Genomic DNA, 14,545 nt, shown 5'->3' on the forward strand with positions numbered 1-14,545 from the left:
CTTTTCTTTTTCGGAGCAATAGAATAGCCAAGAGACGGGAGCATGCACAGTGTGATATAGTATGACATTGCATGGCATGGTTATTGTATGGCCGCCGCTGATCAGGCAGTCAGGTTATCATGAATGACATGGATTCTTGGACCCTTTGAAATTATCAGCAGCTCCCTCGTGGGCTGGCTCGCGAACTCCGAGTCGTCGCCGTCGCCTTTGTTCGAGTCGGTCAGTGCTTCATGTTGTCTCTCGGTTGGATGTACTGTAATAAATGCATGTCTGTCCGTGGGTGTTTCTATTGAAGGCAGGAGGTATCTTTGACCAGGGCTCCTTCCATGGTTTTCGATAATTACCCTGCCTCTTTCCGTAACTCTAGGTACCGCTTACACTACGGTACTTACCTCTAGTACTTGCCTCGGGCACCTTATCTGCCTATAGAAAATTTCTCTGTTACCACTTTGTTTTGCTGTTCAGCCATTATCTATATCCAAGTGTCCTCCTTCAGCTCTGTCCCCGTCTCTCTACCTCTTTATCTTCTGTTGCTTAAACACCACTTTCAATTGAGACGCTTTCAACCTTTCAACATGCTCCTTTACTCGCAGATCAATCAACCTTTGTCTTCAATTAGAACGCTTTTCAGTTAGTCAAGCATTTTGACTACCTACGTTACAGCAAAGTACTGGCGGGTATAATAGCTTGCGCCCTTTTTTATCGTCCGCCACCCATTACAACTGCAGTATTCAGTTAGGTTGGCCACTAGAAGTGCCCCAGAGACTCACTTCGCACCCCATCGGTCGCCAGTCGTCGGTCCATTCCTGTTCCTTCGACGTTCAAACTTCCTGTACCCGCACTCCCTCCGAATGAAAACCCTGTTCTAGGCGCAGCAAAATCGTCTACCCGCAGTTCGTTCTTCAGTCTCCGCCTTAAGTTACGCCATAGCCATTACAGTAACCATGGTCATGGTCTAGTCTGCATCAAGCTTGGCGACTAACACCAACCCAAATAGCTGCGAGGCCCTCGCTGCCCCTGCTTTATTCTTTTCATCTTCATTATAGTTACAAAAGATTCCAGCCGTCTTCCCTCTATCTCGAAGATATGGTAGCCGAAGCGCGCGCCTCTATATGGGCGCGGCTTAAAGCTGTGAAGCCGCCCTTCGTCTCCAAGAAACCCCATTTCAACTTTATTTCCATCCACTGTAAGTCAAGTCGCATGCATTCGTCTCATGTTACCCCCCATACTACCTCCTAGGTTCAACCCCCACGCAGATGTGTACTTTTTGCTTTTTACAGCATCAACCTTCAATGACAAGTTTCAATCTAACTGCTGTTCATAGATACATGGATTATTGGCGCAACCTTGTTGGCTTCGGTCATTATTTACGGTTCTGGTCGTGGTCAAACGTCCTATGTCGATTGCCTCATGTTCGCAAGTGGAGCCAATACGCAGGCTGGCCTTAATCCCATTGACGTCAATCTTCTCAATACCTTTCAGCAGGTGGTTGTTTACTTCTTCACCATAACATCGAACCCCATTACTTTACACACTTCGGTTGTCTTCCTACGTCTTTATTGGTTCGAAAAGAGGTTTCAGGGCTGGGTAACAGATGCCCGACAGCGCCGTGCTACTATTTCCAAAGCAAAGACTCGTCCGCGAAACTTGGACCGACAGAACGAAGAAGGAGTCAATGGTCGACATATCACCATTGTTCCTGACCAGGGCCGACGACCACGTATCACCAACGACGGTATCTTATTAGACGGAAGCGAGGCCTATCAATCTCAAGCGATTGTCGACGACGATGACGACAACGACCATCAACCGCGTAGACCACCGCCTGCGAGCAGCGATGAGAGTGACACGGTTTCAGCTGGACGGTCCAATAGCATAGAGCTGAGTCCACTCGAAAAGCCTGATCAGGCTCATCATGATGGCCGGGATGGGTGGAGAGAGGAAACTGGCAAAACACAGAATACACCATCTGGGATCAAATTCGCCGAGACAGTTAAGAGAAGTGACGGCGTTGATGACGATTTGACCAAGTTTCCTCAACGAAGGACCCATGCAGAGCACATTGCCATCTTGGAACGCCAGCGAAACCAAGACAACGAAGTGTTGAGAATTCCAGGCCCACGAGAAACTGAGAGAGGAATGGGACCGCGACGGCTGGAAGATGATGATGGGGATGATGATAACAACACCATTGCCATGACGAGAACGGTAGAATCAAGACCGGATCATGCGACCATTGACTCCAGAAGGCCGGCTGGACGTAGGCCAACGATCGTCATCGCGGAGCCCAAGCGTCCTATAAAGCACGAACTGACTGACGATGCCAGAGCTGTTGGCGGCACTCTTGATGCTCTTAGAATGCGAAAGCCTCGTATGTTCAACCGTGGCCAAAAGGAGACACACGAGGACGACGGGGACAGTACAATGAATCGTGCTTTCCGAACGCGCACAATAGATACCATCAAGTCAGCTTTAACGAGCGATCACACCAAGGATATGCCTTATCTCAGTTACACCCCGACTATGGGTCGAAATTCTAACTTCGTGGGGCTGACTCTTGAGCAACGAGAGGAATTGGGTGGTATTGAATATCGGTCACTACGTACTCTGGCCGTTATATTACTTTCCTACTTTTGGGGCTTCCAGCTGATTGCCGTAACCTTCCTCCTACCTTTCATTCTTCACAACGAAAAGTATGGTAGTGTTGTTGACGGCGACGCCGTTTCCAGAACTTGGTGGGGATTCTGGACAGCTAACTCGGCTTTCAACGACTTGGGTCTGACCTTGACCCCGGACAGCATGAATTCCTTCAATACTTCGGAGTATGTCATGATGATCATGTGGTTTTTCATTATCATTGGAAACACTGGCTTTCCCGTCATGCTGCGTTTTGTCATTTGGGTATTGTCGAAGCTTGTACCAACGAACACCGGCCTCTGGGAGGAACTGAGGTTTCTTCTCGACCACCCACGTCGATGCTTTACCCTTCTCTTTCCCTCTAGTGCTAATTGGTGGTTGTTTTGGATTCTTGTCGCCTTGAACGCTATCGACTTGCTATTCTTCGTTGTACTCGATGTACGCAGCTCTTCTATTTCCCCTTCCCGGTTATCACACAGGCTAACATTTCATAGCTGAATTCGGGCCCAGTCGCTCAGTTGCCGGTCCATACTCGCATCGCTGATGGTCTCTTTCAAGCCGCTTCAACTCGAACTGCAGGATTCTCCTGTTTCAGTTTGGGTGACCTCCACCCCGCTATTCCAGTGCTGTATATGATTATGATGTACATTTCCATCTTTCCCATTGCCATTTCCATCCGCCGAACCAACGTCTACGAAGAAAAGTCCCTTGGAGTGTACAGCAGCAAGAAGGAAGAAGACGACGAGGAAGACGCCGGTGCTCTCAACTACGTCGGCACTCATTTGCGGCGCCAACTCTCCTTCGATTTATGGTATGTCTTCGTGGGATTCTTTCTCCTCGCTATTACCGAGGGCAGCAGTCTCAAAGCAAAAGACTTTAACTTGTTCGACGTTCTCTTCGAGGTTATCAGCGCGTACGGAACTGTCGGCCTGAGTATGGGTGTATCCAATGTCAATGCATCTCTTTGCTCGCAGTTTACTGTGGTCGGCAAACTGATCATTGTTGCCATGCAAATTCGTGGGCGACATCGTGGCTTGCCATATGGCCTGGATCGGGCTGTGCTTCTGCCAAGTGAAGCACGTTTCCAGAAAGAAGCCGAAGAAAATCAGCCAATTCTTATTCGCACGCGCACAAATGCATCCTTAGGAGCGACTTCTGGCATGGAACCTCCGACAAGTCCAACATTCCCTGGTCGAAGAGGAAGTATGAACCGTTTCCGCGAGCGAGCAAACAGTCGAATCATTTCTCAGTTCCTCTATCCTGGGCCTGTTATCCCGAGTGACGAGATCCACGGTCACAAGCGCGCGACCTCAAATAATTCTAATAACATGCGAGACTTCGCACGATCGAACACTGAGCCGGTGTTTGACGAGGAAAAGGATGAGGTTCCGCCCCTGCGGCCTATCGAATCCCACCAATATACCCCTCGTCGAGCAGAAACTAGCTGAGTTTATTTCGATCTCACATATCCGGCACACGTTGCACACAATACGTCACTGCCCTTTGACAAGAGCCGTTTTGGTTCTGTTATACTACATTCACGAACTCAATAATTTCCAAAGAAAAAGCGATATCAATTTTCTGAAAAAGGTTTCTGGGCGTTCAGCATCAAAATAATGACAACATAGACGGAGATATGAATCGAACTGTTGGAGCGCAAGCTTAAGCTCCATGTTGGTTTCGATGTTACCAAGGTTGCAAGCTCTCAAGCTCAGTTTCCTGGACTCATGGTGGCGTTATGGTTATGGCAGGGTATCGTTCTGTAAACGGGTTCTTTCTCGTTCTTGAGTTCATATCCTCCATTGTGGACAGTGGTATAGATCTGTAGTTCACTTTCAATAGAAGGCAATAAATAGCCTTAGGTGTAAGCCGATATTAATGCCCTACCGTTCGTTCCAGCTTGTCTAGTGTGTGTGTAATGTTAGTTAGATTCGCAATTCTACTGCGTCACGATTAAGTACATATGTCGGCTATCCCGGATGTTGTATCCTGATGTATTAATTCTAATGGATTAATTTATGTGTATTTGAAGCATCCTCTTTACTTTGTCTCGAAAGCACCGATATCCTTCAATACAGTGGCTAAGCGGCGGTAGTCTCGTAAGAGGTCAAGGACTTCGCCAAGTTTTAGTTCACCAGGTGTCTGTATCTCCATGAACCGCTTGTTGGGCGGCGCAATCTTGGGTATCTCTTTAGGTGGGAGGGCTATAGCAATGTCAGGGAAAGCCTACAAAAGTCAGTATCAAGCACATTGTATCATCCGACAGTGGTCATCAGCTTACTGTTCCTAGATCCCCACCGTCTGCAGGCTTGGCTGTCTCTTTGGCTGCTGGTACTGGCGGTGCTGTGGGTGTATTACGCCCAAATCCGCGGATCATGCTGATACTAGGGAGCCGAGCCATGGGGTTGAACGAGTTACCCAAATTACGCATCTGGTCCAAAACAGCTGGGTTCTGTCCAGGGTTTTGGCTGGCTGCCTTCGGTTCATCAGAGGCAAACAAAACTTTCTTCGACGAACTTGCGCTACGACCGCTTCGAGTGCTATCCGTACTACGTTCGCGACGACCCCCGATAAGGCTCAGAACTTTGTCCTCCCGCGAAATTGGACGTTTCAGTGGGTCGGCATCATCCAGGACAAGCAGCCTGTCAAGTCCGCTGGTATCCTCCTCATCGGGCGATGGCGTGCTGACCAGCTTGCGGGCATCGTCCAATGTTCTCGGCACAGTGATAGATTCTCGGGGACTATCCTGATGCTCCCTTAGTTTTCCAATAAGGAATTTGTAGCTGCCTTCCAAGCTGTTGGATATGTTCTTCAAGCTTTGGTCAGCTGTGTTGAAGACGGCATCGCTTGCGGCTCCGAATGCTTGCGCGGGCCCGTTTACAAGATCACTTAGCCGGCGATTACGCAACACCTGTGAAGCTTTGACATCAGGGGCAGACATCTTAGTTGCTTCGGCGTTGACCTTGCTTTCTTCGGGGCCACTAGGCGACGAAGAGGCTTCTCCTTGTTGGTATGCAGGAGGGAATGTCTCGGTCCTCGGACTCGTGCTCTTTGCCGGCCCAGAGAGCTGTTCGTCGGCTCGCAATGTTGCAAGATCCACGGTCTGTAGAAAGCTAATGGCAGCTTCGAGGTTTGTCAGACAGTATGCGGCCTCACCCGTAAGTTTTGGTTCCCAACGGAAGTACTGTATAAAATGAACATCGCTTATGACATGCAGGTTCTCAGGTGGAAGTGTAATGAGAGTATAGATAAGCATAGGCATGATTTCATCAGCAGATGCAGAAGGATGGAAGTGAGCAAGAGTGTCGACAATGCTCCGATGGGCAGCTTTAAGGTGGTTAAGCTTGCCCAGAGGATATCGTTTCTGTGTCATCATGATGATGTCCCGCCTGGCGGGTTCCAATTTCTCCTTGATCTCGTCTTCTGTTGGGCCAGTCTTTTCGCCTGACTCGTCAGCTTCGCCTGTCAAATCGATACCCAGGTCGGAGGGTCCAATGCCAACTAAGGCCAAGGCTGCTGTCTTTGAGCGCAATTTATCGTCCTGCGCCTCATCCTGGGTGCTTCGGTGTCGGTAAATCTTATCGTAGATGCCTTCACATAATCTGCGCTCAACAGCCTCTTCGAGGAGCGACCTCTTAGCTTCGAGGGCCTTTCTATTTCGCTTGCGGTTCGCTAGCTCTTCTGCAGTAATCATTTGTTGTTCAGGCTCCGTCTTAGTTATGCTGAGCGCACTGGCTTTGGATCGCAATCGGCTGGCGGCGGATGAGAGAGAAGAAACAGATGGTGTAGGGGATGCATCACGGCTTTGCCTCGAAGCCAGGGCGTTGATGTGAGTGTTGATGTTGGATGAAGCTTGGGTGTAAAAGTCCTGGAACTTTTGCGACAGCTTCTCGATACTGGGAGGGGTGGGGTGGACTTTGGCATTCAGAGACTCAATGAAGCTATGAATAGGAGAGGGGTTCAGCAACGGGGATTCAAGCGATGCGCGGCATTCCTCGGCGTACCTGTCTGTTAACGTGATGAGCTCGATGGGAAGGATATCGAGCTCGATGGAAGCTCTGGTAACCTCGATTCCATCGTCGGAGTCACTATGTTCACCAGTTTCGAAGGCATCGGGAGATGTAGCGCTATCGTCCACAGATGGGGTTGCATTTGCGAATGTATGGGCTCTTCTGGGAACTGCCAAGCGATCGCCGCTGCTGGAAGTTGTTGTTTTGGCAGTATGGGTGTGAGAGGCCGTACGTGTGGCGGATGGACGAGCCGGGGAGCTCTCGGAGGGGTTTTGGGACGCCATGGGCCTTTGTTTCGAGCTATGTATGATCACGATGAGCTTCCAGAACGTTGTGGGATTGATGTAGAAAGACGGAAAGTAAGAAAGCAGTTGCTCTCGTCGCCTGGGGTGTTGAAGTACATACCGCCGGGACCAGCAGCTCGAGTGGAAGGTTTAGACTGTCTGAACCTAAAAGTAGATGATGCGATGCAACAGCCAGCTTGTCTCAGAATAGTGCCGTCAATGCGAGCTGTCTGAGACGTAACAGCGTACAGTCGAGTGACTCCTCTTGCACGTGCTACACAGGAAGAGTTTGAAACAGGTGACTTAGCAGAAAGAAGAACAAATAAGAAAAAATACTGCAATCACGAAGCGAATGCGAAGTAGAGTGGATAGCAAGTGAGGATAAAGTTGATGGATACGAAGCGATAAGCCAAATTGAATCATATGAAAGACCCCCATTTGAGTTACGTAGTGGGCAAGTTAGATTGACTTCACTTGCAGGGAGGAGTGGAGACCTTACGTTTACGGCTGCACAGCCATATATCAGCCACATGACGCCACATCTCAGATCGAACCTCCCGTCGATTGCTAGGTGTCGATACTATAGTACAGCTCCGTACCTCGTGTGTCCAAGATGATCATAGTTATAGTCTATATCTATAATTCAAGGGTCCCTTGTTGCTTGTGAGCTTATTGATGCTTCTGTAGCTAATACCTCCATGTTGTAGAGTCTGATCTAAACTGCGATAAAGTTCATTAGGTTTATGAAGCTGTGTTTGACACTGGCTCTTATCACAGTCCATAGTTGAACTTCTATGCCCTGGGTTCACTTACACCCTGTCAACACTCAACAATTCCCCACTGGAAGCTACCCCACAAACCCTTGATTCACTTTCATGCTCCAGCGGTCTAGGCATGTGCTGTGTAAACTGTTCGAAGGTTGTTCCCTAAATTATAGGCGGTCAGGTCTCTACTGACATGACCTGGAATAATCAATGAGCCAATGGATATGCTACGATTTGATCCTTTTCCCCGTCTTCAAGATATTCCCTGCTCTCCTCCACAACCAATTATGCGGGGTCCCCGCCTTCACAAAGACACTAAAGACGATAAACAAGCATGGATCTATAATCTCCAAAGTCTTGATTGGTTCGTTACTCGACTAAACTGCTTCGAGTAATCATCGTCTTTGACTGCTAATGGCCGGGCAATTGAACGGTTGGAGAAACCGAGCAGGAACCGTGTTTGCCGGGCTGAACCGAGACATAGCTACTTAGGTAGGGAGATGCTGTATGAACTGAATTGAAGTCATCCAATCTCATCTCAACTTGTCTACCTATTCGTCCATCGTCACATACTTCTAATCTCCTCTCTCTCACCCTAACTCAACGCACCTCAACATGTCGGATCCTCCTTCTCGTCTCCGTTCTATCCTCAATCATCTCCGCCCTCACCCAGCAGCGCCTGTCAACTTCCACACTCTATCACCTACAACATTTCTTGAGCGCGCCGCTTCCATTGAGCCTGATGCTGAAGCCATATTTCATATCACTGTGAACGGGGCTGTACTGCGTCGCTCATATGCTGAGTTCGCTGACCGCGCCCGAGGTCTGGCTTACTATTTCCTTAAGCATGGCTATCGGCGCGTAGGCATCCTTGCTCCCAACACACCTGCTTTCCTCGAGTCCATCTATGGCATTGTCGCTGCGGGAGCTGCTATTGTCCCGGCCAACTACCGTCTGAAACCAGAAGACATTGCTTATATATTTGACTTTGCTGAAGTGGACTGCATTATTGTTGACAATGAGTTTGTTGGCTTGCTTGATGCGTACAAGGAGAAACATGACAATGTTCCTCTGATTATTGATATGGTTGATTTTCTCCCTCGCGAGCAGGTTCATGCTTGTCTTAAGGCTGTTGCTAACCTTGTTCATCAGGATACGGATGCTACTGAAGGCCAATTATCTGGTCCCTTTGATGATGCTGTTCTCGAGGGCTTGAAGCATGATATTAGCCAAGGAAACCACGGTTGGGCAGGTCTTCATGCTCAGGCACGGAGTGAGGATGATATGCTTGCTATTCCATTCACTTCCGGGACAACATCAAAGCCTAAAGGTGTCGTTTACACACATCGAGGTTCTTACTTGGCTGCCATGGCCAATATTATTGAGTCAGGTTTGAATATTGGCCGATGCAAATACTTGTGGACACTACCAATGTCAGTATTAGAAGACCACGGAGAATATTTGATAACTGACAGTCTATAGGTTTCATGCAGTGGGGTGGACATTTCCCTGGTCTGTCGTTGCGGTACGAGGTACGAATGTCTGCTTGAGAAAGATTGATTACCCTCTTATCTGGAAGTTACTGAAGGAGGAGGGCATCACACATTTCAACGCTGCTCCAACAGTCAACACATTGTTGGTGGCAGCTAAGGAAGCCGAAAAGCTACCACAAGAAGTCAAGGTTACTGTAGCAGCCAGCCCACCAACAGGATATCTTTTTGAACAAATGGTGCGTACTATAGAACACTACCAGAAGGAAATTTCTAACCAACGTTTAGACAAAACTGAATCTCATCCCCGTCCACGTATACGGAATGACAGGTAAGCTTGTTCCAGCTTTACAAAGAATGCGACTAACAGCCGTTAGAAACATACGGTCCCATCACCAAATGCTATACTCTACCGGAGTGGGATCACCTACCTCCCACAGAAAAATACGCAAAAATGTCTCGGCAAGGTCACGGATTCATTACTAGTCAACCTATCCGTGTCATCAAGCAAGATCAGCCACAGGGGGTCCTTATTGATGTCGCAAAAGACGGCAAAGAAATCGGTGAAATCGTCTTCATGGGTAACATCTGCGCCAAGGAGTATTACAAAGACCCTGCGGCTACTCGAGAATTGTTTGCCGGGGGCGTTCTCCATTCTGGTGACCTTGCGGTGTGGCATCCAGATGGCAGTGCTCAGATTCAAGACCGTGCCAAGGATATCATCATCTCTGGTGGCGAGAACATCTCATCTGTTGCTCTTGAGAGCATGTTAGCGCAGCACCCCGACATTCTCGAGGCTGGTGCAGTCGCCGTGCCAGATTCTCACTGGGGCGAGCGGCCCAAGGTTTATGTCACCGTCAAGGAGGGCAAGAGTGTGACTGGAGACGAAATCATTTCGTGGGCCAGGCATCAGAGTGATATCAGCAGATTTATGGTCCCTAGAGAGGTTGAGATCGTGGACGAGTTGCCAAAGACCAGTACGGGAAAGATCAAGAAGAACGATCTTAGAGAGTGGGCTAAGCGTGGAAGGACAAAGGCATGAGTCCTGTGTCTACATTGACACTGTTATATATCTCTCGAGATTTCCTGTATCCAGCGTTGCAATCCAAATGGAGTCACCATGTTTCTATAACGGACCGAGCCTTCTCTTCAAAGAGATCTATTTCTCGGAATTTAATTCACATTCATCTTAAATATTGCACCTGATGACCCTTCATCCAACTTATCCAGGGCATCCATGTCTTCTTGATCCAGGACAAAGTCGAAGACATTGATGTTCTCGCATATCCGATCTGGCTTCGAGCTCTTGGGTAGCGGCACCCAGCCTTTTTGTAGTGAATAACGGATGAGTACCTGAGCATGTGATTTATCATGCTTTTTCGAGATGATCGCAACTACCGGATCATCCAGTCGAGCACCAGTAGCAAGCGGGCTGTATGCCTCGATAATGATGCCACTTTCTTGACAGTATGCTACGACCTCTTTCTGATGACACCAAGGGTGAAGCTAGGCCGACCATCAGATCTACCGTCAAGTACATCAGTATGTTGCGACTCACCTCGATTTGGTTTACACTTGGAGGCCACTCCGTAGCATACTCTTGCAGTTCCTCAAGATGTCGTACTCGAAAATTACTAACGCCGATGTTCTTTGCTCTTCCTTCTCTTTTCGCCCTCTCCATGGCGTGCCATAAGCCCTGTCTATACTCTCGGGATGGTCCAGGGACATGCATCAGTAACAGGTCAACGTACCCATCCTTTCCAGCAATACGCTCCACTGTTTCGAGAACATCTTCATACACCTCGATCTGACTCGTCTTCCTTCTTGGGCTTCCTACTTTTGTGGTAATAAATAGGTCTTTGCGAGCCACGCCGGATTGTTCAATTGCTTCACGAACGCGTACTTCGTTCCGGTACAGGGCAGCTGAGTCGATGTGTGTGTATCCTGCTGAAAGTGCTGCAAGAACGGCATCTGCGCATGCTTGGCCGCGGATCTTGTAACTGCCAAATCCGATACAGGGGATACTAGCTGTCGAATTTCGTATAGGGATACGGTAGGCGGTCGGCATGGTGGAGACTGTGTTGATGAGAGGTGTTGATGAGAGGTGATGAGAGGTGATGCTTGCATACGCTAAACAAGATGATTCATCTCAGTCCAGTGAATCTCATTCACCACCCTCGGTCAAGGTACTGATTGACCAAAAAAGAACCGCAGCAATGATACACGGACATTCAGGGCAGGCTGATGATTTAAGATATGAGATATCACAAATTTGCATATATAAATCGAGTTATAGATACTACTCAGAAGTATATGAGAAGGCTAGGGAGGTACGTAGGTACTTAGGTAGGTATACATAGTACCTATGGATCTCCGCTGGTGGCTTTTTTGCCCAGGAGCAAGTGATACATCGAGAAAAATGCACCTCGTAAGCTACTATTCTCGAATCCCAGCAATAGATGAACAAAGATCTTCGTATAATTTCAGCACGAAGTGGACGGTTATCCTGACGCAACCTTTGTCGTTGAGTTCATAAAGCTGGCGTCAGGGTGTCAGAAGAATTGGCCGCTAAGAGCATAAGAGATGAAATATTTTGGTCACCTTATGCTAACTTAGACCGGGGTTTAGGCTGCTTTATTTCTATACCCTAAGGCTTAGAGGACAATTCTTCTGACACCCACCTGGCTGGTAACAATACCGCGATAGTCGAGGAATGTTTGCTCGGTACATTATCTGGTAGGAGGGTCATGACTTCCATGATCATAGGACGAGAGTTGATTGGAAGGAGACCTAGCTCTAGGCAAAGTCAGGGATTGTGCATGCATGGTGTGAATGTTGCTGGAACTTTCTGTAAGTGACAGAGTCTCAGACGAGCCAGCGAATACATCAAAACATGCCAGCGCACAGAAGACTGCATAGCCCAGAGATAATACTGGATCATCCAATTCATCGAACTCGAGATATATCATCAAAGAGGATTTTAATTGAGAAGGAATACAATATTTCATTCGCAAAACATGGGATGTTTGCCTTGAACCTTAGGGTAGATCCATCGACCGGGCCTTCAGCTTCTATCATGGTGGGGTTCGTCCGTCGGCTAGCGGCATACATAATTCTAGAAGCCCCCACGAAGCGCTAGAGTATCGTGGAAACTTAAGCTCTAGCGGAAACTCACTGAAAGAATGTCGTCACTGCCAGCCCACCTGCTGGGTCCTGCCTGGGATCATAACCAAAGCTACCTCAGCGTGAGAGATCCAGACGCCAGGGAAGGAGCCCAGTAGGTGGGCGCAACTGCTGATCACCAAACAATTTCATTACCTCCGGTCCCGTCAGTCCACAGCTGTCACTACACCTCTTTTCTCTCCTAAATTCTTTCCCTCCCTCACCTTTTCATACTCCTCCTCGATCTTCACGCTCTCAGACCGACCGATCGACATACACTTACTCAATAAGCCAGCCTCTTCAACAAATTGTCTACTTTCGCCATTTGAATTCTTTTCCTTAGCCATGAGCACACTCAGACCATTGCGCGGCGGCTGCCAGTGCGGCCGAAACCGGTATATCATTGCTGTCCCGCAGAACGGCATCAACGAGGCACAGGTCCTCTTCAACACCGATTCTGTTCATCGTAGGTCTAAACCCACCCCGAGATTTCCAGGCTGGAAGCTTTCGAGTACCGAGCATGTGATCTGACAACAGCTTACAGAGACCTCTCTCGCAACCCCCCTGGCAGCCTACATCCGAGTTCCCTTGTCGTGGTACCATAGCACAACCTACTCTTTCTTTCCAGACGAGACACATGCTTTAATCCGACGTGTCTACACACACCCTAGCCAACAACACTCGAAACGTCACTTTTGCGGTTATTGTGGCACGCCTTTGTCGTACTGGTCCGAAAACCCACATACCGAAGCCGACTTTATCAACCTTACGCTCGGAAGCTTGCTGAGGGAAGATCTGCGTGACCTTGAGGACATGGGCTTGATTCCCGAAGAGGAAGACAACAATGATCTAGTACGACAGCCATCAGAAGTGGTGGGCAGGAACACGGCACTGCGCCAATCGTACGGAGTTCCTTGGTTTGACGGTATGGTTGAAGGAACACGTCTAGGAAACATGCGCCGAAGCCAAGGCGTCAAGCAATCGCAAGATGGCCGAGTCAAGGTGGAGTGGGAGATCGTTGAATATTCAGGTAACGGCGACGAGTCCGCCGGACCTCCACATGAAGATGTCGATATGGAAATGTCAGTCCCCGGAAAGCGGAAGATGAAGGATAGGGAAGAATCAGAAGCGGCCGCCGGAGGAAACTAAAAGACGCAGCGTCGAGGAGATTTGGCAAGTAGTGGAGTGTCGTTATTTCGAGGAAGCTGGCGACTGGTGATAAATACATGGGGAAGGGGGTTAACGACGAGGACTTTTGCTAAAATCCTGGCAGCAAGATCCTCTTTTGTCGATAGGCGCATAGGCGAGGCACTTTGAGTTTCCAAGTCGCTCTTTATAGACTGTTGGCGCAATCTCGCCAGTCATGTTAAGTTAGTAATTTCTCAAATTGTACGTACTCAGCAATGGTAATTTGAACCTCTGGTATCTTTGTATGGATGTATTGTTGATCTTTCTTGTAGCTTACGGCGCTCAACGGGTTCCATACGAAGATTCATAGATTATAGTCGATGGAACATTCAGAGATTGACAGAAGGCAGATACGAATGAGAAGATGCAATCTGGCATGAGATCGACAATCCCACCTGAAGAATGGTGTTTCGGCCCTAGCAGCCATGACAGGCCGGGAATTTCGGGGCAATACAGTCCGCGCCGTTTGACAGGAACCGGTCTTGGTGGAAGTCAGACTTACAGCATCCGAAACACAATGCAACCCAGAGCGTAGGCGCAACAACGGTACAGAGACCCTTGGATCTTCAAGCCGAGACACCACGTGCAGAATGTGAGATCTCGGGAATCATTGAGTTACTCCTGCAGGCGTGCATTCGTTTAATTCATCCGGCGAAGCGAAGCTAGGCGAGGGCTGCAGGCTGGGCTGCGTATAGGCAGCTTCCACAGTGACGGAAGGTACCGAAGTTTTGGCGGTAGCGGGCTGTCGTGGCGCCGGAGAGGCGGGCCGAAGGCTCGCGGAGGCACAGATGAGCGGGAATCGTCTGACGAACACGGGGAGGTCCCTGTACGACTAAAAGAGTAAAGTGCGAAAAGAGTTTGTGATTTCCTCAGCTCGACCGTCGTGAATTGAATAACAGTGAGTTTGTAAAAAGTGACAATGGAATGAAGAAAAAGGTGAAGAAGAAGAGGTAAAAACGGTGAGCGGCGCAGTACAAAAGTAACGAAAGAGCCTAGATCCTACCCAAGTT

The 14,545-nt window shown here is 48.7% G+C and overlaps 5 protein-coding genes across 5 annotated transcripts; 3 read left to right on the plus strand and 2 right to left on the minus strand.

Moving 5' to 3' along the window:
• Positions 1-1,086: 1,086 nt before the first annotated feature.
• FIESC28_07356 (uncharacterized protein) lies at positions 1,087-4,085 on the plus strand (the record flags this gene model as incomplete). The annotated part of the gene is made up of 3 exons (XM_031161496.1): positions 1,087-1,186; positions 1,325-3,075; positions 3,132-4,085. 3 exons carry the CDS (start codon positions 1,087-1,089, stop codon positions 4,083-4,085), a joined length of 2,805 nt encoding a protein of 934 aa, XP_031014401.1.
• A 592-nt stretch (positions 4,086-4,677) lies between these two features.
• FIESC28_07357 (uncharacterized protein) lies at positions 4,678-6,931 on the minus strand (the record flags this gene model as incomplete). The annotated part of the gene is made up of 2 exons (XM_031161497.1): positions 4,678-4,863; positions 4,919-6,931. 2 exons carry the CDS (start codon positions 6,929-6,931, stop codon positions 4,678-4,680), a joined length of 2,199 nt encoding a protein of 732 aa, XP_031014402.1.
• Positions 6,932-8,310: 1,379 nt separating this feature from the next.
• On the plus strand, positions 8,311-10,227 carry FIESC28_07358 (uncharacterized protein; the record flags this gene model as incomplete). The annotated part of the gene is made up of 4 exons (XM_031161498.1): positions 8,311-9,128; positions 9,178-9,424; positions 9,474-9,516; positions 9,563-10,227. The coding sequence occupies 4 exons, from the start codon at positions 8,311-8,313 to the stop codon at positions 10,225-10,227; spliced, it is 1,773 nt and encodes a 590-aa protein (XP_031014403.1).
• Positions 10,228-10,358: 131 nt separating this feature from the next.
• On the minus strand, positions 10,359-11,253 carry FIESC28_07359 (uncharacterized protein; the record flags this gene model as incomplete). The annotated part of the gene is made up of 2 exons (XM_031161499.1): positions 10,359-10,691; positions 10,744-11,253. The coding sequence occupies 2 exons, from the start codon at positions 11,251-11,253 to the stop codon at positions 10,359-10,361; spliced, it is 843 nt and encodes a 280-aa protein (XP_031014404.1).
• Positions 11,254-12,692: 1,439 nt separating this feature from the next.
• On the plus strand, positions 12,693-13,496 carry FIESC28_07360 (uncharacterized protein; the record flags this gene model as incomplete). Its single annotated transcript, XM_031161500.1, has 2 exons — positions 12,693-12,813; positions 12,892-13,496. 2 exons carry the CDS (start codon positions 12,693-12,695, stop codon positions 13,494-13,496), a joined length of 726 nt encoding a protein of 241 aa, XP_031014405.1.
• Between the last annotated feature and the right edge of the window lie 1,049 nt (positions 13,497-14,545).

Source organism: Fusarium coffeatum (assembly GCF_003316985.1).
Source record: "Fusarium coffeatum strain FIESC_28 chromosome Unknown BRIP53273_contig_162, whole genome shotgun sequence".
Classification (NCBI taxonomy): Eukaryota; Fungi; Ascomycota; class Sordariomycetes; order Hypocreales; family Nectriaceae; genus Fusarium; species Fusarium coffeatum.